Source organism: Platichthys flesus, chromosome 11 (genome assembly GCF_949316205.1).
Source record: "Platichthys flesus chromosome 11, fPlaFle2.1, whole genome shotgun sequence".
Classification (NCBI taxonomy): Eukaryota; Metazoa; Chordata; class Actinopteri; order Pleuronectiformes; family Pleuronectidae; genus Platichthys; species Platichthys flesus.
In genome coordinates, this window is record NC_084955.1 from 22,992,789 (window position 1) to 23,016,982 (window position 24,194).

The window sequence follows — 24,194 nt, forward strand, 5'->3', positions numbered from 1 at the left end:
ACCCACATAGTATTGTTTTTAATGTTTTCTGTTGCTGTATAAAGTTTATCCACTGGATGGCACTACCCAAATGAAAACAATTTAACATAGGCAGCCAGGGAGTGTTGCATGCTGGGAAGGTTTTGACTGTGTCCCTTTGGTTCAAACAAACAAATAAAGAAAGTAAAGATTACCTGTACGTTATTGATCGATTATCTTCATGTCCGGACGCATCGTGGCTGTGTGAGAAAAAAAATAAGTCAAGAATCAAACTCGAAGGTAACGTGTGGACAACCACAGTCGATGCCAGGAGGAAAAAACATTGCTGGCACACAACAAATGAACCGCAACAGAGCGACATGGTGAATACATGTTGCGGTCAAACTTATTTACTGACCGAGTTTGGCTGAAATTACACTTCTGCGTAAATCTACATCGTGGGAGACATTAGAGAAACAACAGCTCTTTATTTTAATTGTGCTCAGTGGTGTCAGTGCCGAAGCCTGGGAGACGGTTCTCTGGATCGTTCTCATGGGAACAGGACAGCGGAACTCCATTTGCACTTTTATTATCTGTGAGAATTAGTACATAATGAAAAGAAGCGCGTGTGTGTGGCTGGGGGGGGGGGGGGGTGAAAGACACATGGCACACCCTTGTTACACGAATGCAAATTACGCACCAAACTTTACGCGTCGCTTGCTTCTCTTACGCACAGAAGGGGTCGTGTGTTGAGCTCCTTGAGATTTTGTCTATACAACCCTCAATTTCACGGTTTCATGTTAACGTTTCGCAAGAAAACTTTCAGCTTTACGACCCCATCGCTCTGTGTGTTGGTTTAAAATCACGCTGCCAAAGCACAGGCACGAGGAAGACGTTGGTTTTACGCTTCGTGTTTATCCATCCAGCAGATCCACGTAGAATGTTCCTTTCACTTGTGGTTGTTTGCTGATATTTTTAGTTTTGTCTTCTCTGAGATATTTGTGCAAAGTCTTTATTGAATCAATCGTTATTGTGCCAGAGGATCTCTCCATTCAGCACCAGCAGGGTACAGACGTGCTTCTTAACCCACTGTCTCATTAAACTCAGTCTATTAAGACGACGACTTGTTGTAAATTTGATTAAATAACCGTATCGGAGTGTTTTTTTTTTTGGTCGCTCTCTCGTTAAGCTTTTGTGAAGCCGGCGCGCGTCGAGGTGTGAAGTGGTCGCGTGCTGCTGGAGCTGCAGCGCGTGTCTGGAGGAGATCAATGGCTTTGAATTGAACAGGGTGTAAAAGTCTCATGAGGCAGAGAGACGCTCGCCTCGTGAGAGGAGACGTGTGAAAAGACAGCAGCAGTTACCTGGCCTTTCTGAAGAGAAATATAAACTCCAAAAGTAAATGGTGATCATGAAACAAGAGCGCAAAGAATGGTGTTTCCAATATAATATAAGCTTTTAAGATTCATATGCAAACATGACAAGGTTATAAAACAACACACTATTAAGATTAAACCAAGTTCCCAACCATTTGGCTTGTGAGCACCTCTGTCATGGTCCAGATATCATGTGCTTGGACACAAAGGGACAATCATTCATTAAATTAAATACAGAATGATAAACAAATTCTTCTTTCTTCCCACTTTGATTATCTCATCGTCTGATTTCTCTTGTGAAACTGAGGATGGTGTAATATATGCAATGTTGTGAAAAGCTGATAAGCTGATAATACTTTTGTACTTTTACAAAAATGTGCCCATATGCAACAGGTTGTACCTACATTGTAATCATCATTACGTTTACTCAGGAGTATATAAATATATCATCCCACGTTAGTTTTTCCCCCTGCAACCCTCAACTTGTGTTTTTCAGCCCAGTGTTTGTGTGCGGAGCGGCGATGGCAGGTTAGTGAAAAGAACAACAGAGAATGTTCACGCGTTTCCAAAAGGATTGGCAATAAATACATGGATATTTTAGCGGCTGCACATTTGCCACGAGACGCAGCGACAAACGTTGGATAACGTGTGACGGTGGGACACGGTTCTCCGGCTCCTTCCCATCACCGGGACGTGGAGCAGGAGGCTTCGTCCTCACTTTTATTACCTGTTAAAACCGATACTTCGTTTACAAATGAAGTGTTTGGGCGAGAGGTGGCTCTCGGGTTCCCACAGGCACACTTCAGACATGCACAGTATCTCTCACAAGCAGTGACAAGAGTCGAACATGGGTCTTATTTGTGTTTTAATAATATAATTAGACACTGTAGCACCGAAAAGGATAGATTTTACGCGCACCATGATGCACCTTAACATAAATAATTAATGTTTTGTTAGGCTGCTTGAAATTAGCTAGACCAAGATACCAGTCGGTGGAGAATCTGACAACAGCTCAAATTAATTAAATTTCGTTTAAGGGGTGAGAGGCAGATATTTGCACCCAATTCAGCTGTGAAGGGAAGCGTGTGAGTTGTTCCTTCAGCTCTCTCCCATGGGAAAATCGGGCAGCGAGCTCCCTTCACACTTTATTACCTGTTAGAATCGATACATCGTAACAAAGAGTGTGTGGAGCAGAGGTGGATGTTGGGATCCCACCCGCTATCCTCTCGAAACGATGCCACACAGCCATTTGGCTTAAATATCACAATGTCACAGACGCGCGTAAAGTTTTTTTTACGCACGGCACATATTGGGGATATTCAGTGGATTTTTGCAGATACTTTCCCTATGAAGAAACACTGTTTAATTAAATTATCAATCAACTGAATTCCACAGTTGGTTTCTACGTGCTTGCGTTTTAAATTCACAACCGAACAGAAAACACTTTACAAAGTTTAGCATGGAATTAATGATTTTACGCACATCACAACATTTTCCTTCTTGTACATTCTAACTGCACTGCCCCAGTTTATAGTGAATCAATAAACTAGATCTTATTCAACAAATGTTTGTTTTCGTCTGCTCCAGAATCCCTGTTTACATCACAATTGACCCGAGGCCACCAGCTGACACCCCGACACACTTCTCGACGTCCATAATAATGGCGCGAGTCTCCCACAGTCATTTGTCTGAGCGTCCCGCTGTTCTGGCGGATGTGCTCTGTTGTCTCTCGCACATGTGAAAAAGTGTCACGCGAGCCGACGACACCTCTTGCGGGCGCGTGCCGGCAGGACAGCTGCGCGTGGCTCCGGATCAGAGAAGGGTCCTAATTGCGCGTGATCCAAGTTTCATTCACCTTCAGGTCTCTGCCAAATAAGTGTTGACATAGACATTTAAGGCAAAACATTTTAAGGAAGGAAATATATGAAATTGTCATGTTTTACATTATTGATTTCACTGCAAATGGTTATCAGCATTAACATTATGATTTGGCTAATTTTTCATATTTCTCACTAGTGGATCTCTGACCAGCTGAAGACAACAGCAAACTACAGGACAAGCAGGATATCAACAGGAAACTGGGTCTCATGCAACAGTCAAGGTTTTACAGACTTTCACAGCAGTAAAATTAAGTTTATTGACGGGGGGGGGGGGGGGGGGGGGTTGAAGTGAAGTGAAGTGTGTGACCAGGCTGGTGGGAGGAGCCCTCCAGGCTCACGCCCACCTAGTGGATAAAGACCCTCGCCTGGACCTCAGAGCTTCATTCGACTCTTCTGTCAAATCAGCTGCTGTGAACCGCTGGAAAGCTCCTGGACTAGAATCATGAAACTGCATCAACAACCAGAGGAGACGAGGGCCGACAAGAAGGTACTTGTATGATTTATTTCTTCATGTTACTTTTTTATACTTTATCTTATTGTCTCACTTGAGATACACATCTGTGCGTGTGGATCGAACGACAACTTCACTTCGCAGACTCGTTTAATTAATGTTATCTCCTTCCTGTTTCCCGCAGAGTCTCAAGCCTCAGGTCGAGAGACGCAGGAGAGAGAGAATGAACCGAAGCATGGAAATCCTGAAGTCTCTGCTGCTTCAGAAACAGGTAAAAGCCTTATTTCAACTGGTCCATCCTAGAAGATAAGACGCGTTATTTTACTGGAAACTGTGAGAAATGTGTATTGACTGATTGTTTGTGTCCTTCAGGAGGAGACTCAACGCAGAGTGGAGAAAGCTGAGATATTGGAGCGCACGGTCCTCTTCCTCCAGAGCACCGCCAGAGGAGACAGGTTGGGATGTGGTGGAGCTCAGAGACACTCCTACCAAGACGGCGTCTCCTCCTGTCTGCAGCGAGCAGCTCAGTTCCTGGGGCCTAAGGGGAAAGGCCTGTGGCCCGGAGCTTCGCTGGACGCTTCCTTCTCTGCCCAATTCGCCCGTTCGGACCCTGAACCCACATGCGTCCAAAGCAACCCCGAGGTCCGGTCCCCCACCAGCTCCACCAGCCCTCTGCTCCTCAGGAAGTCGTCCGTCTCTACTCTCCGGATGCTCATAAACAGGTCCAATCTGTGCAAACCTGCTTTAAATGTAGCTCAGACCCGAGTGGAATCACATCGGTCTCCCTCAAGCCCCCCACAGGCCCACAAAGGGGCGAGTAGAGCCACCAAGCAGAGCCCGTCTCAAAGCCACCCGGCCAGCCAGGCTCTGTGGAGGCCGTGGCCCTGAACTCTACTGCAATGACTCTAACATGCTGATGAACGCGTGTTCTCCATTCGTCTTTCTACAAAGACATGTCCAGTGCAATGTATCTCCCACGGGCCTGCTGCTCGCTGTAACTTCTGATGAATCTGTAAATATTGTAAATTGATTATTATGACCTTCATCAAGTGCTGCTATTTACTGCCTGTGCAGACCAACTCGTAATACCTGTCTAATGTATGAAATATCTTCGCACCTTAATTTTAATTTATTTGTCACTGTTAAATAAACAAAAATGAAAAATCACCAGGTTTGCATATGTGTTCTTTGATCTTTGGCACGTGTCTCGAGAAGCGCGAGGTGTGGACTCGTGATTCCACACGTGAGGATGAGCGGCACCATGCGGGGACATTTCACACAGTTTATAATTTCCATTTCGCTACTGAGGAAAAACTATAAGATACATTCAGGTGGTCAAACTCAACACATATTTATACGTGGCTGGTCGTCAAAGGCCGGAGGCATCAAGAAATTTGAACTAGAGTTTAATCCGTGCGTAAAAGGTGTCATGCCCGTGCGTAATGACAACTTTTCTTGCATAAACATCGATATCGAGTAAATAATGCTCAGTCCATTTAAATGAGATTAGCCTGAGAATAAACAACCGCTGTAATGAACAACGTCGCTGTTTCCTGGTGGAAGAATGTGGCCTTTTTGGCAACGTGCGTAAAACTGTGGGAAGCGCTCTGGTCTTCGTGCCACAGATCTCTTCAGTCTCATTCGCACCTCAATCTCATGTGAACGCGCGTGGGAACGGCGGGAGTATCTGTTCCCTGTGTCACCGTCCTCACTGGTGTATCAGCTTTAACACGTAATAAAGTTGTAAATGCTGCGCCATTTCCCCTTTTCCCACGAGAAAGGGCTGGAGACCCACCCCTCCACCCCACGTCCCCCACTTCCCCCTCACCCCTCCACACAGACTGTAATCATCTTTAAGACAGATTTGGTTCAGGAAATGTATTAATTTATTATTAATCATCAATCCTATGTGGAAAAGCTGAAAATTATTTATATTTACCCGAGTTGTTTTTAAGCTAAAGGGTCCAAATGAAATGAGTGCGATCGGAGACGAACATTTGTTTCAAGGGCGTTAAACTGTAAATCCAGCGGAACACTTTGATCTACAGTGGCACGTGCGAGGGGGGTTTCAGGCACGAGCCACCGTGGATCAAAGCTCTGCATGAAGCTGCGATCAATGACTGTGATTTACAGCTCAATGAATCCTCTGGCGTGAAAGTTGTCATATAGAGTAAGAAGCTATTCAGTATATATATATATTTATTGATTAAAGTACATATTTCTACTATTCAAATCTTCAAAGTTTCTAAAATGAGCGTTTAGTGTCAAACACAGAGACTTTAAATTTAAACTCTGGAGGTAGCATCTGAATTTGTATGAAATGTGAATAAAATATATAATAATAAAATATATAACAAGAATAGAGTATTTCATTTTGACAAGGCCGTGAACATATACTTACTGTCATAGTGGGACAGTGGCTGTGGTGAACGCTCATGGCACAGAGTGTCAATGAGCCTGCAAATAAAATAAAAAAATCTGCGAATGAAAAGTCATTTTATTGCATCAACAGAATTCTGACGTCTTTGTGCAACACATGAGCACTTTAAATATTTCTGCAATAATCAGAATACAACCTGTTACACATTAACACAATGTGAATACACTGGAGTGAAGCTTCAGACTGACGGGCTGTTGTGTCGGACATGTTGTCACAGACATTTTACATTTGACAATATTCTCCTCTGGAGTAAAAAATGTCTGATGTAAATTGTGTTTTCGTAGTTTTTGCGACAGTCACACAGACGGACAGACAAATGGTCATGGAAACATAACTTCTATAATGGAGGTGATGATAATAATAATTTATAAACGGCTGAGCGAAGGTGACGGGGTGGTGTTTCCTGTCTGTTTTCATTTGACAGGATAAGAAAATCTACCAGGTGAAACCCAGTAGATGAATCAATAACAAGTGGAGGCCGGACTCCTTCCAGCTGTTGAGCTACTGATTTGGTTTGAGACAAACAAATAAAAAACCCTGTGGACGTAGCTTTATTCAAACCACTGTGAGTCATCATCACCTCTACAAGGCCGTATGGGTGGAGTCGGCCGTGTGGCTCGACCTCTCACCTCTGGATTTCTGCTCTGGATTCGATGAACCCACCACTGCATGTTCTGATCTACTGGGATTCTCGCTGTTTACGACGGGCTGGCGTTCTGATTGGGCGGCAGCTTCTGTGGGAAGCAAAACTGCCGCTCTTTCTATGCTCTCATTGGCTGTTCTGTCTGTCACGATGATATAGTTTGGCTCTGGCTGTGGGGCACTGGAGCGACGCTGCAATGCATGCTGGGTGCAGGAAAAGGAGCGCTGCCGGGGTGCGGGTTGAGGGGACAGGAAGTGAGGCGTCGCAGCTCTGGGGACGTCGTGATGCCTGTCGCGATCCTCGTCTTCTGAGGTCACCTCCTGCAAGGTGCTGATTGGCCGAGGGGAGCGGCCCATGATTCTCGGAGGTACCAACGCTGTCGCTGATTGGTTGAGCTGAGGCCGCCAGTTCTGAGGGGAGGGGTACTGCACTCTGTTCACTGACCAATCACTGGCAAGACAAGAGAGTGAAATTAGACTGGGTCCTTAAGAAGAAATATGAACTGTGGTATCAGCGAGCACATTTCTGAAGCCTTACTTTTGTGGTGGCGGGGACATATCTCGATGAGCTACCATCCCGGAGAAGGAGGCGCTTCTTCCCGGCAGGCCTTGGGATCCGACCCACGGCGAGTACATCAGACCACGCTCATCCCACATCATGTCGTTGGCTGAGTCTACGGTGACGGGCCCTCTCTGAATCTGGTGAGCCAGCAGGAGTTCCAGGACCTGGTGACGCATCCCCTCTCGGGCCACGTCGATCGCCCGCCGGCCCCTTCGATCGTGCAGCTCGAGGTTGGCGCCGTGAAGGAGGAGGAGTCTGGCAGTGTCGTAACAACCGTGGAGGGCGGAGAGGAAGAGCGGGGTCTCGCCCTAATGGACACAATCATGAATTATAACATAGAACCAAGGTGATTGAAGGATATTCAACCCACTCCACGTGTTTTGGCATGAAGACACTTTCAGGAGCTTACCTTGTTGTCTTGCAGGTCCACAGCGGCCCCGTAGCGAATGAGGGTTCTCGTTAGGGAGAGGTGGTTTACTGAGCATGCCCAGTGCAGGGCCGACCTCCCTGAGAGACACAGTGTGAGTGGAGGCGAGGGGGAAGAAGGGAGGGAGTAAGTCAGCCAATGAACAACCATTACACAACAGAGTCGAGCCCAGATGGTGGAGAGAGGGAGAATGAAGGGAGTGTGTGGGGGGGGGGCTGGTGAGGAGATGAACTGCTTCAGCTGGAGAGTCAACAGGGACGGGAAAAAATAAATAAATACAGAAAACGTATGAGAAGAGAGAAGGACAGAGGTTTGAGAGACGTCAAAAGCAAGAGGAAAGAGGATGAACCAAAAAGCTAATATGTCCATCGACCAGAGTTGGAGCTCTACAGCACATTAACTTGGCTCTGAGTCAGAGGAAGGCAGCAAGGGAGCTGGAGGAGGAGGAGGGAGAGGGAAGAGATGGAAAATGGATGGAGGGGAGAGAGGACAGGACGGGAGAGGGGGGACACAAAAGGAGGGCGTGAGAGAGACGGGGGTAAGTCACAGCAGTTACTCAACTCCTCAGTGTACAAGTGTCAGGAAAAAAATGGGCTGTGCATGTTCTCTTTCTCCAAGTTCACCTGTTCATGCATGAGATACAAATATGGCTCGAAGGATTGAAATGTAGATTCTTGGGTGGATTGAAATGAAACATGGCTCCATTCCCACATGAGTGACTTTAGTGATCCCTTAACTTTTTCCTTTAACCCTAACCCTTTAAGCATCATCACTACAAAACTTCGGATTTTAAGTTTGTCGATCAGTTTTGTTCATAAGAAAAATACCTTTGATCATCTTTTTCTTCAACTAATTCGTGGTTGAAAAAAATGGTTGAACTGCACAGGTAAGGATTGAAACTACATTTCCATACAAAACTATTATTGTTAGCTATAATATAAATAGCATTATCGATGGTTCCTTGAATTCTTATTGTTCCCAGGGAAAACTGGCTTTGTGGTTTAGTCAGACTTTCAGGTTTGTAGTAATATGAGTAACATTACCAGTGTGGTCTGTGTTGTTGACTGGAACTCCTGCTCGCAGCAGCTCCAGAACCACCCGGTCCAGTCCGCTACGCACGGCTCGGATCAGAACCACAGACCCATCCGGGCCACACCACTCTGCCGACTGCAAACACCCCAGCACCGTGATAAACATACACCTCATAGAGTACATACACACATATATAACACTTTTAACACTAAACAGACAAATAACTTCTAAAGTTGCACAATAATAACACAAACAATATGAAACCAAAGAGACTTTAATACTGAAATAACGACATAAAATGAAATAAGCACATGAACAGACCTGTTGAGGAGGACTGAGCAGAGGGGGCGGCATGGCGTTCCTCTCCCATCCTCTAGGTGGAGCTGCGAGAGCACAATAATCATGCTTGAAGGATGTTAAGGAGTTTAACAAATACTACATATGCAAACATGCGTGTAAAGAGCATGCAATCATGTGAATTGTAACAGTAATGAATCTTTGGTTTCGTCTGAATCACTGAAAAGCCTACGTTGTATGGGTCTGCGGGACTGGGAGGGTCCAGCTCGATACTGTTTCTGGTCCGGGGTCCTGTGGTCGCAGATGGACGTGTCCTCCTGTCGCCTGGAGCATCTCGCGTTGATGTCTTCCATTGAACTCTGGGTAAAGTCTGTGTCGCTTCCTATGTCCTGGTCCCGTTTGAGAGGCCTGGAAACAAAAGCAAGGTGTTTTTGAAGCTGCGTATTAAGAAGCATCCAGCGCCCCCCCCCCCCCCCCCGTGGTAATTTCCTGTTCTTTTAAATTTGACCCGTGCGTCACCAACGAGCTCTGCAGCCAGCGCGCCCAAACACGAAGGTTTGTTTTTGTACAATCTAAAGATGCAGTGCGTTGAAGTTTTTGGGAAAGTCAGCATAATCAGGGGGCCCTTTTTTTTTGCCATTGTTTAGAGAGACAGGAAATGAATAGAGGGAGGGAGAGGGGAAGGAGGGCTAGTAGCAACACAACGTCCTGCTCCAATCAAACTGAGACTCTAATGTGTGTCCTTGATAAGTTAATTATCACAATTTGTTAGGCTGAATTTTCATCTAATCAATTAATTACAATTAATCACTGAAGCACAAATGTTCCCCATAAAAGGAAGAATAACTGTCATGGACAGTGGGCAGAGAGTTTTACCTTTGCTTATCGTTCCAGGTTAAAATTGTTACATTAATAAGTTTATGAAAGTTTTCTCTTCTGCAGCTACTAATAGGCTGCTGTTGTAAAACTTTGTGAAATGTCCCAGGACAAAAAGTCGTACAGGATGAACTCTGTTGTTTTAGAATAAACAACATTCGTCCAGATGACATCATTCCTGCCGCAGACAAAACATCCTCTGGTGTCATCTCCTCTCACCGCATTCGAATGGCGTCCTCGCCCAGTGGCTCCCTCCTCCTCTTCTTCTCCGCTTCCTTGGCTTTCTTCTTCTTCCGTAGGCTGATCTTGTCTTTGTCTCTGCTGGACCTGACCCGTGGTTCTATCTGGGCTGCGTGCGGCGTCCAGGCCTTGGCTTTGCCCTGCTCGTTGTCGGTGACGGTCGACCGGTGTCTCACCCTGTTGGTGACCTCCCTCTCCACCCGCCGCTGCCTCACCCTCCTCACCACCAAGAACACCGCCACGGGCAGCGCCAGCAGCAAGGCCACCGCGATGGCAACCACGACCCACAGCCACACAGGTTTCCGCTCTTTGAAAGAAGGATTTGGCAATTTTAATAAAGTCGATAATGATAATGATGAATTTTGGTTAAAAAAACCCACATCTGATAAAAAGTAAAGTTTTGAACAGTGAGTCAAATAGTTGTATTGGGTTGCAGCTCACAAAAATCCTAAACTTGCGAGAGATTCAACTAATTCTTGGAGTTAAACCTGACTTCTCTCTGATGACACGTTACAGCCTGTTACAACAAATGGCATCATCTCACAATAAAGATATGTATGAGGACACAGGAGCTGGAGTCATGACCAAACACGTCTACACACTGGAAATGGAGTGTTTTACAATGTTTTGTTTGGATGACACAAACCTGTGTGTGTGTGTCTCTGTGTGTGGGGGGGAGGGGGGGGGGGGACACAGGACACGTTAGCCTACCTTTGACTTCCTCCTTCACCAGTTCCACCTCCCTGCTTCCTATTTCCTCTCGGACGCCTCTGACACTGACGACGGCCTTCAGCTCCGGGAGGGCGGGGAACGAGCTGGGCTTCAGCAACATGACGGCGCGTAGGAAACTGGCGGCCTCGGTGGCGACGGGGAAACAGGTGAGGGGCAGACGGGTGCACGGCCTGTTGTCCACTTGGAGGAAGAGGAGGGAGCTGGTGGGGGAGACAGGAGGTGGAAACCACGTCAGTTTTGAAGCCAGATTTATGAAGAACGTTTGATTTAATCTGTAACTTTCCACAAATCTGGAACAAATTATTTCAACATTTATTTTGACACTTGTTATTATCCTCCTAGAGAAAAATCTGCAAAATATAATTTGATAATAAGTTTGATATACATTTATTTATATCAGAGGCCCTGCTATTCCGACTGGCTTGCTGGAGTTCCCCAAGGTTCTGTGTTTGGCCTACTTTTGTTTAGACTTTACCTTATTTCAGTGTTACTGTGCATGGATTTAAAACTACTTATGAACATGATGATCTTTGCTCCCAAATGGAATTCAAATCTGCATCTAATCATAATGGCTGTAACATTTAAATCAAAACACGCACCCGTTCGAGTCGGCGGGAGTTGCCTGAGCAAGCAGCTCGATCAGCTGCTGAGCGTCAATGTCAAACAGGTTGGTGTTGGTGGCGAGCTGGGTGGCGCCTCTCAGTTTGAGCGGGGACTGGAGGAGGACACTCAGCGCCCAGAGCAGGGAGCTGTTGGAGAAGGTGCCGCGTTCCAGTGGGATGTTGGTGTGAAGCACCAGCGTTCCTTTGGCCCACAGCGGGCTCTGATGGGTGAAGCAGTCGCTGCCGTCCCATCCGCAGGGGGCGCTGTTGCATCCCTGGCCGCAGTGGGAGTCGGCGTAGTGATCGCGGCAGTACTTGATGTGGTCCGGACTGGGAGCCACGATTTGGATGGATGAGAGGAAATAAAGAAATATAAATATTAGACAGTAACTTAATGTCTGTTTACAATCTTTCTTTACCCCAGCATGTGAAAACGAGCATTTAGCATTTACCTAGCATTCAGATTATAAAATGACATGCTGCAGGTACCAGGGAATCCATGTTTATTATACACAAGTATTTAGTGTAAAGTAGCAAGTGTACAAATAAGTTGTGACTTATTTTTACACTTGCTACTTTACACTAAATACTTAATAATGAATATGATGACAGTAGCTCTTGTTTGGTTTTTAACCACCAACAAAAACATCCTTTAATCTAAAGGAATAAAGAATTAATACAAATAAGAATTATGACAATTCAAAAGGAAAACGTAACTGACCCTGATAAGCAAAACAACAACTATGTGGATGAAAACAAAGGCGTTTTACTTGCAGTGGCCCCTGTCCTTCATGCAGTCGAGGCCGTCTCTCAGACACTCGGGCTCCATACAGTCTCTGTCACATGACCCGTCTCCGAACTTGTCCTTACACTTTCTGACGACTGGACACCGACCCCATGGATCCTCAGACACAGCTGCAGACACAAACACAGAAACATATAGAAGTGTGGTACTTTTAAGAAGTTGTTGAAGTTCAAAATGTTGTAAAATGCGGTTCAGCCGAGACGTGTTCGGGCAGATGACGTCCACCCTGAGTCTGGGTCTGTTTCTTCCTGTTGCCAAATGCTTGCTGACTGTTTGCACTGTTAGGTTTCTCTATATAATATTGCACAGTCTCATTATTACTCACTTAGCAAACAAAGCAACATATCCATTATTTCGGCTTATTTTCATGCCCCCTCTTGCACAGTAATTAAACCGAACATGCAAACTGTTTTCAATAAGTGTTTTATCGCAGCAGCAGCTCGGCCCCTCGTTCAAACCCCTCATTGTTTCTCAGCGTTAGCAGCTACTCATAACAATGCAGGTCAAGCCACGAAAGGTGGGTCCTGATACGGGCCGTTAAAGGGAACAGGAAACGGGGCTGACATAAACAGGAAGTTACCAGGAGAAACGAATAGCAACAGGAAATGGAGTGTGGGCCGGGGACTTGATAAAGGTCGAAGGTCCTCACCACGGCGGCGGGGAATGTGATGGAGTCGGACAATGGGGTTGGCAGGTGTGAGCGGGACCACGAATTCAGAGCAGACAAAAATGATTCGGACAATAGAGTTGAAATAAGTTTAAAAGTTGAATGTTTAATACTTCAGATCAGCAAAGAGAGACCTTCTGGTGCAGGATGAATAAAAAAATATATGAATTTATATTAAAATTAATACAGGAATACATACAAATATAATTATGACATGAATACATAATAATTTAAGAAATATCAAGTAAATCAAGATATTAACACTTCAACTGAAAAAAAGTTTTAAGGAATCCATTATTCTGTATAATATTATGAAATTAAAATACAAACTACATGAGTTGGAGGTTCCTTAAAAGTCCTTAAAAACAGTAAAAATGAATTCAACACAGTTTGGGGAGCAAACATGTCGCTAGATTCAACTCCTTTGAATCTGGATAAAAATAAGTAAAACAAAAGGATGCATCTGTTGAGAATAAAGTGACTGACTCACCTCCACACGTCCAGCTCAGTCCCAGCAGAAGAAACAACCTCCGAGCCAACATCTCCAGGCCGCCAGATGTGGGCCTCCTCTTCTTCTTCTGCTTCTTCTTCTTCTCCTGACTCGTCCAGATGTTCGGTGAAACCTGTGTCTGTGACCTGCAGCAGCTCGGCTCTGACTCACAGAGCTTCACGCTGCTGGGAATCCGTGAAGCCAGGAACCCCTCTGCTCACAATGAACAGTTAACTCTGGTCTGAAGTCGCCCAATTCCATCACCACCGCCTCCGACACCTTCTGACACCACCCAGCCCTCTCGCTTCACTCGCTCTCTTTTTCCCCCTTTTTCTCAGAGGCCCTGCGGATATCTGGACAACTTCCTGCCACTGTGTGGAGAAGAATAGGAGGGAGACGACCCTGTGTGCGTGTGTTTGTGTGTGTTGGACGAGTGATTTTTTTTTGTAGCATTCAGTGTGTGAGCGGACAGCATCATTTGAATTTGACCTTTTCAAACAATTGCAGACCCACGTACGCACACATCTGTCTTATCCAGCTGCTGAGTCTGAAAAAGTTTGACTGTGAACGTTCTGCCTCAGAAAAGTTCTTCTGCGATTTGTGCTTATTCAAGTCGCAGAATAAAAAATTTATTTTTCAAGGACAGAAGAGACTTAATAAAAACGTGAGCACCTGGTTGTGTTGTTCTTTTCAAACATCTGGCTTCCACCTTTCATTTGTGTTGTAATTCAATTGCTGATGTAATGTTCCCCCTCCACTCTGAGCAGCTGCTGTCGGCTTTGCTTCCACGTTAGGGGCTCGGCAGCTCTGGACTTCTTTCTGGCTATGTCCTCCGGTTCTGGAGACCTGGGTTTCATTTACATTTGAGCAGCGCTGAAAATGGATTGAATCAGCTGATATAATGTTAGCTGATTGATAATTTAATCAATTGCTAAAAAGGAATAAAATCAATACAGTATCCAATAAAAAAATATATTGGCCAATCAATAATCTGTTTCCTGTCTGTTCTGACAGATGAAAATTTATATAAATAATATTTATATTGTGGCATTTACGCTCTGTGATTTATTTTTAAGAATTTATTAGATTATATAAGAACAGCTGATTTATTGATCAACTCGTTTGGAGCATTGCTGTGGTAGAACTGCAATTTAACTTATTAACTAAATTGTGGAATTGGTCAACACCGGGTTGACCCCAACAGTATTACTGAATATATAACATTTTCCGTAGAAGAAAGTATAGGTGTCACATTAATATTGCGGAGTAAACTGGAACTTTGTATCTGAAATGTAGACGACTGTAATTATAAAGTATCAGAAATGAAAGATAAGTAAAGTAAAGCTAATAAAATATATTAAGTAAAACCACCTCCAAATTTGTAATTTTTAATTGATTAAGACACCTATCATACACATCAGATAGAAGTTTCTAAAATATACGTAAAAGGAAACATTTGTGATTTATGGAGACTTCTTAAAATAGTGAGAACAAATTTAGACTTGTTCATCCCATTCTTCTCACATGAAAGCAGAGGAGAAGGAAGGAAGCTATCAGGGAGTTCAAAGTATCTGTTGGACGTCTCAGTCTCACACTTTAGTGTCTTAATGCAACTCAAGGTCAGATCAGACCTCCGAGCAATGGCCACATGCAGCTGTAGCTTGAGAGGAGGTGACATACTAAGTAGTAATTGACTTGTTTGCTGCAGTTTATAACAAAATAAAAGCAAGAGACAGGAAAAAAACATTACTTCCATTTGAGAAATGTTTTTTTTCCATGCAAAATGAGCTAAATGTCAAAACGTTTTCCGATTCACTTTCTCTACAGGATCAGCTCATTAAATTAGCTGAGTAGTTAAACTATATTTCAGTTTATGGGAGTAGTGGCTGGTTGCTGGGTCTATAATGAAGTAATGAAGTTACCGTACACAGAGATGTGTGTTTACTGTACTCCGGAGGTGGTGGTTGTGTAATTAGAGACCAGACAGCAGAGTTTTTAGCAGCCTGACCTGGTTTATCCAGATCTGACACAAAAATAAGAACACAAAGACATAAATATATATATTATAAAGACAGTCTTTGACAAAATCAATGAATATAAACTAGTGTTAAATAGAAATCCACTATTTACAAAGATGAGGGTAGATTTGTTGTTAAATGAACAGACAAGGGGAGTAAGGACATTTAATTTTATATTAAAACATGCGAAAGTACATGAAAAGCACAGGTGTAAATACAATTAATGGGAGCCTTGAATGGAACCTATTATTATTATTATTGTTATTATTGTTATTATTATTATTATTATTATTATTATTATTATTATTAAGTCAAAATGTCTGAACATGAGAACAGGGCCTGTAACGCTCCGGCAGTTGCAGCTTCTGGCCACACGATGTCACTGTCGGAGCGCTTGGAGGTGCACGCCAAACACATGAACTGACCGGAGTAACAGAACTACACACAACAGCGTGGTGGTTTAATTACATAGTTTTATTAAAGCAGTAACAGATTAAACTGAAGAACAATAATCAATAACAAGCTCCTGGTGGTTCCTCGTCCTCCACGTTGTCAGACATCGAAGGGACTTCCCGTCGAGGAGAGGGAGTAAAAACGGTTAACTTTCGGTTTCACTCCCGACTCACACAAACACGCACACACACACATACAGACAGACACACACACTCACTCCTCTGCCTCTACCGAGCAGGCAGCTGCTCGTGGAACTACCAGGTTTATATTTGCTCCGAATAATATCCTCAGTGTTTTATTTTAAATAATATCAGGCGAGAAACACGCGACTGACTTCACGAGCTCGAGAAGGTAAGTTTCATCTTATGTCGTTGTGCTGAAGGTTTAGTTCGCTAGCTAACAATGCTACATGGACTGTGAAGTAGCATAAAGTGTGACTTCAGGAAGTAATATACAGTTAGTGTGTCCGTGTGTGTGTGTGAGTGCATGTATGTGTGTATGTGTGTGTGTATCCTGGTTGTCTCCGTGGATCCTTTTCTATAAAAGGAAACACTTAATTTGAATTAACCCTTAATAACATGTGTGTTTGTGTGTTTGTGTGTGTTTGTGTGTGTTTGTGTGTGTTTGTGTGTGTGTGTGTGTGTGTGTGTGTGTGTGTGTGTGTGTGTCTGTCTGTGTGTGTGAGTGAGTGTATTTTGGTTGTCTCCGTGGGACATTTTCTACAAGAGGAAACACTTAATTTGAATTAACCCTTAATAAGGAATAAGAAGTGTGTGTGTGTGTGTGTGTTTGTGTGTGTGTGTGTGAGTGCATGTATGTGTGTATGTGTGTGTGTATCCTGGTTGTCTCCGTGGATCCTTTTCTATAAAAGGAAACACTTAATTTGAATTAACCCTTAATAAGATGTGTGTTTGTGTGTGTGTGTGTGTGTGTGTGTGTGTGTGTGTGTGTGTGTCTGTCTGTGTGTGTGTCTGTCTGTGTGTGTGAGTGAGTATATTCTGGTTGTCTCCGTGGGACATTTTCTACAAGAGGAAACACTTAATTTGAATTAACCCTTAATAAGGAATAAGAAGTATGTGTGCGTGTGCGTGTTGTGTGTGTGTGTGTGTGTGTGAGTGTATTCTGGTTGTCTCCGTGGGACCTTTTCTATAAGAGGAAACACTTAATTTGAATTAACCCTCTTAAGGAATAAGATGTTTATGTGTGTGCGTGTGTATACATGTGTGTGTGCGTGTGTGTGTCCGTGTGTGTGCGCGCTGCAGCCGTTTCACAGAAATCAGCAGTGCAGGAGAAAATGAAAGTAACCGAGCAGCAGCAAACAGAAAGTACCTTTGTCAGTCAAGTGGATTAAACTGCAAAGTGTGAAGTTTTGTTCATGTCCTTACAAATGTGCAAATTGGAAAGTGAAATCTCTGAGTACACATCAACATGTAGCAGCACATTTATTCAATATTTATTATACTATTTAAAACGTATTTATAGACTGTTTTGGTCAGGTTTGCTGATCCTGTGCAGTCATTTAAAAAGTCATCTTTATCTCCTTATGCACTTTAATGGACCCTGTATTGTGTGTGTGTCTGTGTGTGTGTGTGTGTGTGTGTGTGTGTGTGTACTGCACCTCTGTTTTTAACTTTTTTGTGGCCCTGTAGATCAAACCCTAACCCTTTTTGACATAGTTCAGCCTGTGTTCATGTAATGTAATTAAAAGAGTTGTGTTGGTAATATTTGCAGGACCTGGGCATGATGCAGAAGATGAGTTACTTCTTCCCCCTGCTCTTGGTGGGCTTGGACGTGTGTGCACTGCACGCCATCAGCCTGGCCCAGCTCTCGCCTCTCTTCATCTCCCACCCACTCCTCACCCTGTGGGGGGCCGGGCTGATCCGGGCCTTCCTCCTCATCTCCCTCACCTTCGCCCACCCTGGAGCCCAGTGGATGAGCAGCTTCGGGGGGCTCCAGAGCTTAGGGGTCCTCTGCCTCCACTTTCCAATATACACAACTCTTCTGTGGGTGCTCGGGCTGTCCACCATGGAGGAACTGTGGGGGTGGCACTCATGGGAAAGGGTGGGTGGATTTGTTGGCTTGTTAAAACTCTGCATAAGATCATTTATTGTGTTTCAATTTGGCAGTTTACAGAATATTGTAAATGCTATTTGCTTCAGAGATTTCCTGACAACGACTGTTTGTGAAACAGCTTTGGAGCCAATCACAGCTTGAGTCTTGAGCAGGAACAAGACTGAAAACAAAACAAAACCAGTGTGAAATTTGGCCCGATAAGATAAGAAGCACGATATTAACCACTCTGTGGATGATACAAGATAAACTTTGGAACCAAGAAGACTGTTTATAACTTTAATGCATTTCCTCTTTATCCTTCCTTTTTGGGAGGCGCAGAAAGAGAGGGGTTGTGTTTTCATATCGAGTATTAAACCTGTGATTTCTTTCTGCAGGTGCTACAGGGTTATGTTGTGACAGCGGTGGCCTGGCTCTACTGGAGCCAATACGCGTCTTCTCTTCTGCTCTCCTCAGGCCGATACATCTCATCTCTGTTCACGAGGACGCCCTCTGAGAAGCCTGAACAGGAAACCATCACCCTCCTGAACAGACTGATGGGATACCTGAAGCCATATAAGTGGCGCTTCGTTGTGGTTCTGTCACTCGTGTTTGTTTCTTCTTACGGTAAGTGACACAACAGTTTGATTTAGATAAAAGATGTGTCGTTTATTTTCGACATAGTTTGGTACTATGATATTAAAACAGGCCGTGGGACCAAATGATCAATGACCGTGTTATCGACGAGCTCTGATCGGTTCTGATCTCATGACTGAAGAAATGAATAACAATCTTCTGACCTCAGGTGAGATGGCTATCCCTCAGTACAGCGGCCGCATGGCTGACTGGATCTCTAATGAAGAATCACCTGATGCATTCACAGAGGCGATCATCTTCATGACTCTAATGACCTTCGCCAGGTAATGTCATGTTTAAGCCTTATATCTTTATAAAATACCAGAATTTGTAAAGTTTAGGTCTCTGTCTCTTTTTATTCAGGTAGACATTTAGGTGAAGTATAATAATTATGTTTATTTAAATATATGTTACTGACTTCTGATTTATTTCATATAAAAAAATGCATTATCATATAATATAATATAAGGCATTTTCATATAATCATGTACAGTATTTTTAGATTTACTACCTAAAATTGTCGAGCTTTGTGTGTAACATGTAAAAAATCTGCCAACTCATGTCTTAGAAGGGGAATCTAATTTGCTGTATTTCTATATATTCTATATATATATATGTGTTGTGTACTTTACGCTGTAATGTGTCTCCTGTCGTATGTTCCAGCGCTGTCCTGGAGTTTGTAGGTGACCTCATCTACAATGTCACCATGAGCAACATCCACACCTCGGTGCAGGAAGTTGTCTTCCAGGCCGTGCTGAAACAGGATATAACTTTCTTTGATGCCCATAAGACTGGTAAACGACTGACCACACAAAGTTATCTTTAAATGAAAGCCCGTCGCACAATCGACCATTGTGAATAAAACTAACAACCCAACTTTCCTCTCAGGTGAACTGGTTTCCCGCATCACCACAGACGCCAATAAATTGAGCGAGGCGCTGAGCGAGGAGCTCAGTCTTGTGATGTGGTACACAGCACGTTTTCTCTTCCTCTTGTTCTTCATGGTGAGCCAGTCCTGGAAAATGACCTTGTTCACTTGCATGGGACTGCCAATCATCTGGGTCATACCAAAACTCATCGGACAATTCTACCAGGTGAACATAAATCTACGCTATATATTGTATGTAGAGTGAATTCCTCCCACCAAGGCCCGACACTCCCCATAAAATTGAAGTTAATTTCATACACACATAAATACCAGTCCCCAGAATGCAGTGTAGATACAATTATCATCACAAAAGAGGATTTCATTTCTTAAAACACATTATTAATTCATTTTTTAATCTGTCTCAGAGTATTGCTGTAAAAGTTCAGGAGTCACTGGCTAAGGCCAACCAGGTGGCCACAGAGACCTTCTCCAACATGAAGACAGTGAGGAGTTTTGCCAACGAGGACGGCGAGACAGAGAGGTACAGACGGCAGCTGGAGGACACTTACAGCCTGAACAAAAAGGAAGCTGTTGGCTATGCGGCCTCTACCTGGTCCAACAGCGTGAGTCGAATGAAATAACTCAGTGGGGTTGCTGCCTGCAACTTGCCATTGAGACTCTTAAGATCTTGAAATGCATGCCGTCCACAGTGGAATACTTGTCTTTTATGTTCTCCCAGATCACCACATTGGCCCTGAAGGTGTTTATTCTGTACTACGGAGGGACTCTTGTGACCAGAGGGACTGTCAGCAGTGGGGACCTGGTGTCCTTCATCCTTTACGAGCTCCAGTTTGCCTCTGCTGTTGAGGTGAGCCGCATGCCAAGAGGGAGCTAATCATTTTGTGCAGAGTAGTCCACATTCATATCCGCAAGTGACCAGTTTTGCTTGACCTTCACTTCTCTTCCAGGGCGTCATGCGTGCTTACCCGGATGTGAGGAAGGCAATCGGTGGCTCTCAAAAGATCTTTGAGTATTTGGATCGGAAACCTCAGATACCCCCAGACGGCACCTTGGCCCCCGAAACTCTTCAGGGACACATTCAATTCAAGAATGTCAGATTTTCTTACCCTGTCACAGCCGATGAAAAGAAAATTGTGCTGAAGGTGCGTGTGTAATTATGTTTATCTCCTGTGCATTAATTGTATTAACAATTTAACAGATTTTCTCCTTCAATTAAACATAATCCCCTCTTCCAATAGGATGTGTCGCTGGAGCTAAAACCAGGTCAAACCACTGCCCTTGTCGGGCTCAACAGATCAGGGAAGACCACCTGTGTCAAACTGCTCGAGAGGTTTTATCAGCCCCAAGCAGGGGAGATCCAGCTGGATGGAAAACCCCTGCAGAGCTACAAAGACCAGTATCTACACGACAAGGTGGGTCAGCAGCAAGTTCAGCTGGTTTCTGAAGAGAGTTTAGTTAGATGAGTCGATTTAAGCCTGTGAGTAGTTGTCATTCTTTACAAAGTGGAGATCAATTTTCTAAATAGAGTAAATTTGTGTAAATATTCCTACATTACCAGGAAAAAAACAAAAACATGCAACACTTTTTAATACGTCATCATATTGCAAACATTGATATTTTAAAAGGAAATTTCAGTCGCTCAGAGCTGTAAATAAGGAAAGAAGATGGAATTGAGAAGGTGGATTACAATTCATCGGATCCTTCTACTCTGTTAACATATCTTAGCTTCAGCTGCGATGACCAAACAGCCATTAACTGTTCCCTCCTCATCCTCTGTGTTCATAGATTGCCGTGGTGAGCCAGGATTGTGTGCTGTTTGGTCGCTCGGTGCGGGAGAACATCAAGTACGGCTACGAGGACGCCTCTGATGAGGAGATGCACCGCGCTGCCAAGCTGGCGAGCGCCCACGACTTCATCATGGGGCTGCCAAATCAATATGACACAGGTTCAGGGCGGGACTTTCTACTTTCTGGATGAAATTGGAATGATTTTTCATGTTCATTTAAATTCTTAGATGCTTGCACAGAAAATATAACATATGCCTGTAATGATGAGGAAGTGTTTCCGTCAAGCTGTCGGACCAGAGTGTCTCAATCAAGCAATCAAATAGCCCATATTCACAAATCACAATTTGTCTCTCTGGGCTTAACAAGGTTGTTTGTCCTTAACCCTCAACAAGAGAAGCGGGTGGTTGAGATGCTGGGTTTTGTTCGAAGGTAAAGGAAAAAGGGACAAATTGAATTAATAAATTCTGGGTTAGTCTATCTATCAGTTTTCTGACACCTACCTGGACACAGGTTGCTTCACACATACTATTAAATATTATAGTAGTACAGGAAGAAGTACAGGAAAATATCGAATTCTGGGCACTATTGTCACTGCTTGTCATTCAGTTGTATTCTATGTGGTATTAAAAAGCCTTATAGAAACTATGAGACCTGCAGAAACCCTGCTGACAGCAGTGGAGGAACTAATGCATTTAATTAAGTGCACTTGAAACCAAAAGCACTGTGGTTCTTGTGATCTTTCAGAATTCAATATACACTGTTCCCCAAGTAAGTACATGAACACAGTTTGTCGTTCTGTTGGATAGATGCCGGAGAGAAGGGGGGGCAGGTAGCTGGAGGCCAGAAGCAGCGCATCTCCATTGCCAGAGCTTTAATCAGACGTCCCAAAATTCTGATACTGGACAACGCCACCAGTGACTTGGATGTAGAGAATGAACACCAGGTAGGAAATGATTGTGTTTCACACGTTGTTTTTGCTCCTGATTTGTCTCTTTTTCTCTTCATATAACAGCAAGTCATGTTTGTACTTAACAGGTCTACCAAGCTTTGTTGAACCAAACCAACCGCTGCACCGTGCTGCTGATTTCCAACCAGATGAATGTAGTAGAGAAGGCCAATCATATAGTGGTCCTCAGTGAGGGGGTGATACAGGAGGAGGGCAGCCATGGTGAGCTGCTGGAGAAAGGCGGCCTCTATGCTGACATGGTGAGAAAGTACAATATGGGCTTTCAGCGCAAAGAGGTGGAGAGGAACAATGCACAGTCATGATACCTCTGGGTCCCCAAGGAGCCAGAGAAGTCAAGCTGCAGAGGGGTTGCTGGTTGAAAGTCTGGACGTGAAGCTGTTGAACCTCCAGCTACACTTTAAGTTTATTGTTAAACAACGCTTATTGTATTGGTAGAGATTTGTGCCTCCTTGTACCTCCTTGCACCTTTGAAGAAGAGGAAGAACCAACTTAGATAGTGTTATAGATCTATAATTTTACACTTAATTATATGATTCCATGATATAAATGAGGTTGGTTTTGAATGAGAATCAACAGCTGCATTTTTCCATTCAACTTTCCGCCCTTTAACACTCCAGCCTGTGGTAGTAAATATTGTGCCTTGCCTTTTCTTAGCCAAAGGTGCATGACAGAAGGAGCTGAGGGTTGATCTGCTTTATCTACTTTCATAATTTATGATCTTAATGCACTCTAGAGTTGTTTATGATGTTTCATATTGCACTATTTACAAATTAGTTTTCCTAAACGTTTTGGCTGTATATATATGTATTTTTTTTTTTATATTTGTCAAATGTTTTATCCAACTTTTCCCTGTATTAATCTTGTAAGTAAATTAAAGTTAGTACTTTGTTTGCCTCCCTTTAGTTATGACAATAAATAATTTGAACGTTGTCGACCATGTGTTGTGTTTCAGTTTCATAAGGAAAAAACTATTGATCTGTGATTGAAGTGTTTCATTTTATGGCAAATAATTTTTGGTATTTTTGTTACATATGTAAGATTACATATGTTTTGCAGCTTTTTGAGTTGAGAAGATTCCAATTCAAGCTGTCCTGAACAGACCACATTGTTTATCCAGATTCCTTTGGTAGTAAACTCATTATTTTGGGGTTTTCACTGTTGGCGTCTGCGTTGGACAGAAAAAGCTCACTTGAAAGTAAGACAAATAAAAAGGCAAATACAAGATTTTAAGACTTTATTTGTTATGTGCACAACAATTCGAAAAACCACAGAAGCAAACAAATCAAAAATAGAATACAAAAGCTAAACAAAGATATATAAAACTAAAGTAATAAAATATAATGGGTTAGGGTTAGAAGTTTTGACTCACCAATGCCGATCACTTAAAAAGGAAGTTGGCGCGGCGGTTCTTTGCTTGAGCAAACCTCTCGATGACTTTGCTGTTTAAATCCACCAGTCCATGAACGAACGGGTTTGCAATGGAAAGCATGAAGAGGCCGTTCAGTCTATTCTGTCCCACCTGTGAATCGACTTTTGTGACGCTCGGTCAATATGAACGCGTTCAGGGGGGCTCGCGAGGCGCAATTGATCCATTTTACCACGCCCATTTATTTAATAAAATGTTCACCACTTTCTGACAAAAAAAGAAAAAAGTTAACACCTCAAATCTATATTATAAATTTATTACTGAGTAGAATGAATGAATGAATGAGAATGTTAGAAATAGTGATTGGGGTAGAGCAAATATTACAATACTGTAAAAATTTTAATTCTATTTTAATATTTAGGGAATAATTTAACATTTTATTCGCCCAACAATTAATAGATTTTGAATGAAATCAACCCCTTTGAGCCTATTGATAAAGATCATTTTGAGAGCCCCCGTGATCATTTGATAAAAAACAACACTGCCTTGTGTAGT

The 24,194-nt window shown here is 43.4% G+C and overlaps 3 protein-coding genes across 3 annotated transcripts; 2 read left to right on the top strand and 1 right to left on the bottom strand.

Moving 5' to 3' along the window:
• The first annotated feature begins 3,618 nt into the window (after positions 1 to 3,618).
• LOC133965289 (transcription factor HES-2-like) lies at positions 3,619 to 4,750 on the top strand. Its single transcript, XM_062399765.1, has 3 exons — positions 3,619 to 3,698; positions 3,847 to 3,933; positions 4,035 to 4,750. The coding sequence occupies exons 1-3, from the start codon at positions 3,654 to 3,656 to the stop codon at positions 4,548 to 4,550; spliced, it is 648 nt and encodes a 215-aa protein (XP_062255749.1). The 5' UTR covers positions 3,619 to 3,653; the 3' UTR covers positions 4,551 to 4,750.
• Positions 4,751 to 6,141: 1,391 nt separating this feature from the next.
• notchl (notch receptor, like) lies at positions 6,142 to 13,936 on the bottom strand. The gene is made up of 11 exons (XM_062399725.1): positions 13,475 to 13,936; positions 12,283 to 12,427; positions 11,510 to 11,842; positions 10,890 to 11,110; positions 10,158 to 10,485; positions 9,295 to 9,470; positions 9,087 to 9,148; positions 8,777 to 8,900; positions 7,716 to 7,813; positions 7,283 to 7,614; positions 6,142 to 7,195 (listed from the first exon to the last, which is right to left on the bottom strand). The coding sequence occupies exons 1-11, from the start codon at positions 13,524 to 13,526 to the stop codon at positions 6,685 to 6,687; spliced, it is 2,382 nt and encodes a 793-aa protein (XP_062255709.1). The 5' UTR covers positions 13,527 to 13,936; the 3' UTR covers positions 6,142 to 6,684.
• Positions 13,937 to 16,125: 2,189 nt separating this feature from the next.
• Positions 16,126 to 23,202, top strand: tap1 (transporter 1, ATP-binding cassette, sub-family B (MDR/TAP)). Its single transcript, XM_062399512.1, has 13 exons — positions 16,126 to 16,296; positions 17,677 to 18,006; positions 18,393 to 18,621; positions 18,800 to 18,914; positions 19,294 to 19,424; positions 19,519 to 19,724; positions 19,924 to 20,121; positions 20,238 to 20,366; positions 20,467 to 20,661; positions 20,758 to 20,931; positions 21,305 to 21,464; positions 22,113 to 22,249; positions 22,342 to 23,202. The coding sequence occupies exons 2-13, from the start codon at positions 17,686 to 17,688 to the stop codon at positions 22,573 to 22,575; spliced, it is 2,229 nt and encodes a 742-aa protein (XP_062255496.1). The 5' UTR covers positions 16,126 to 16,296; positions 17,677 to 17,685; the 3' UTR covers positions 22,576 to 23,202.
• The last annotated feature ends 992 nt before the right edge of the window (positions 23,203 to 24,194 follow it).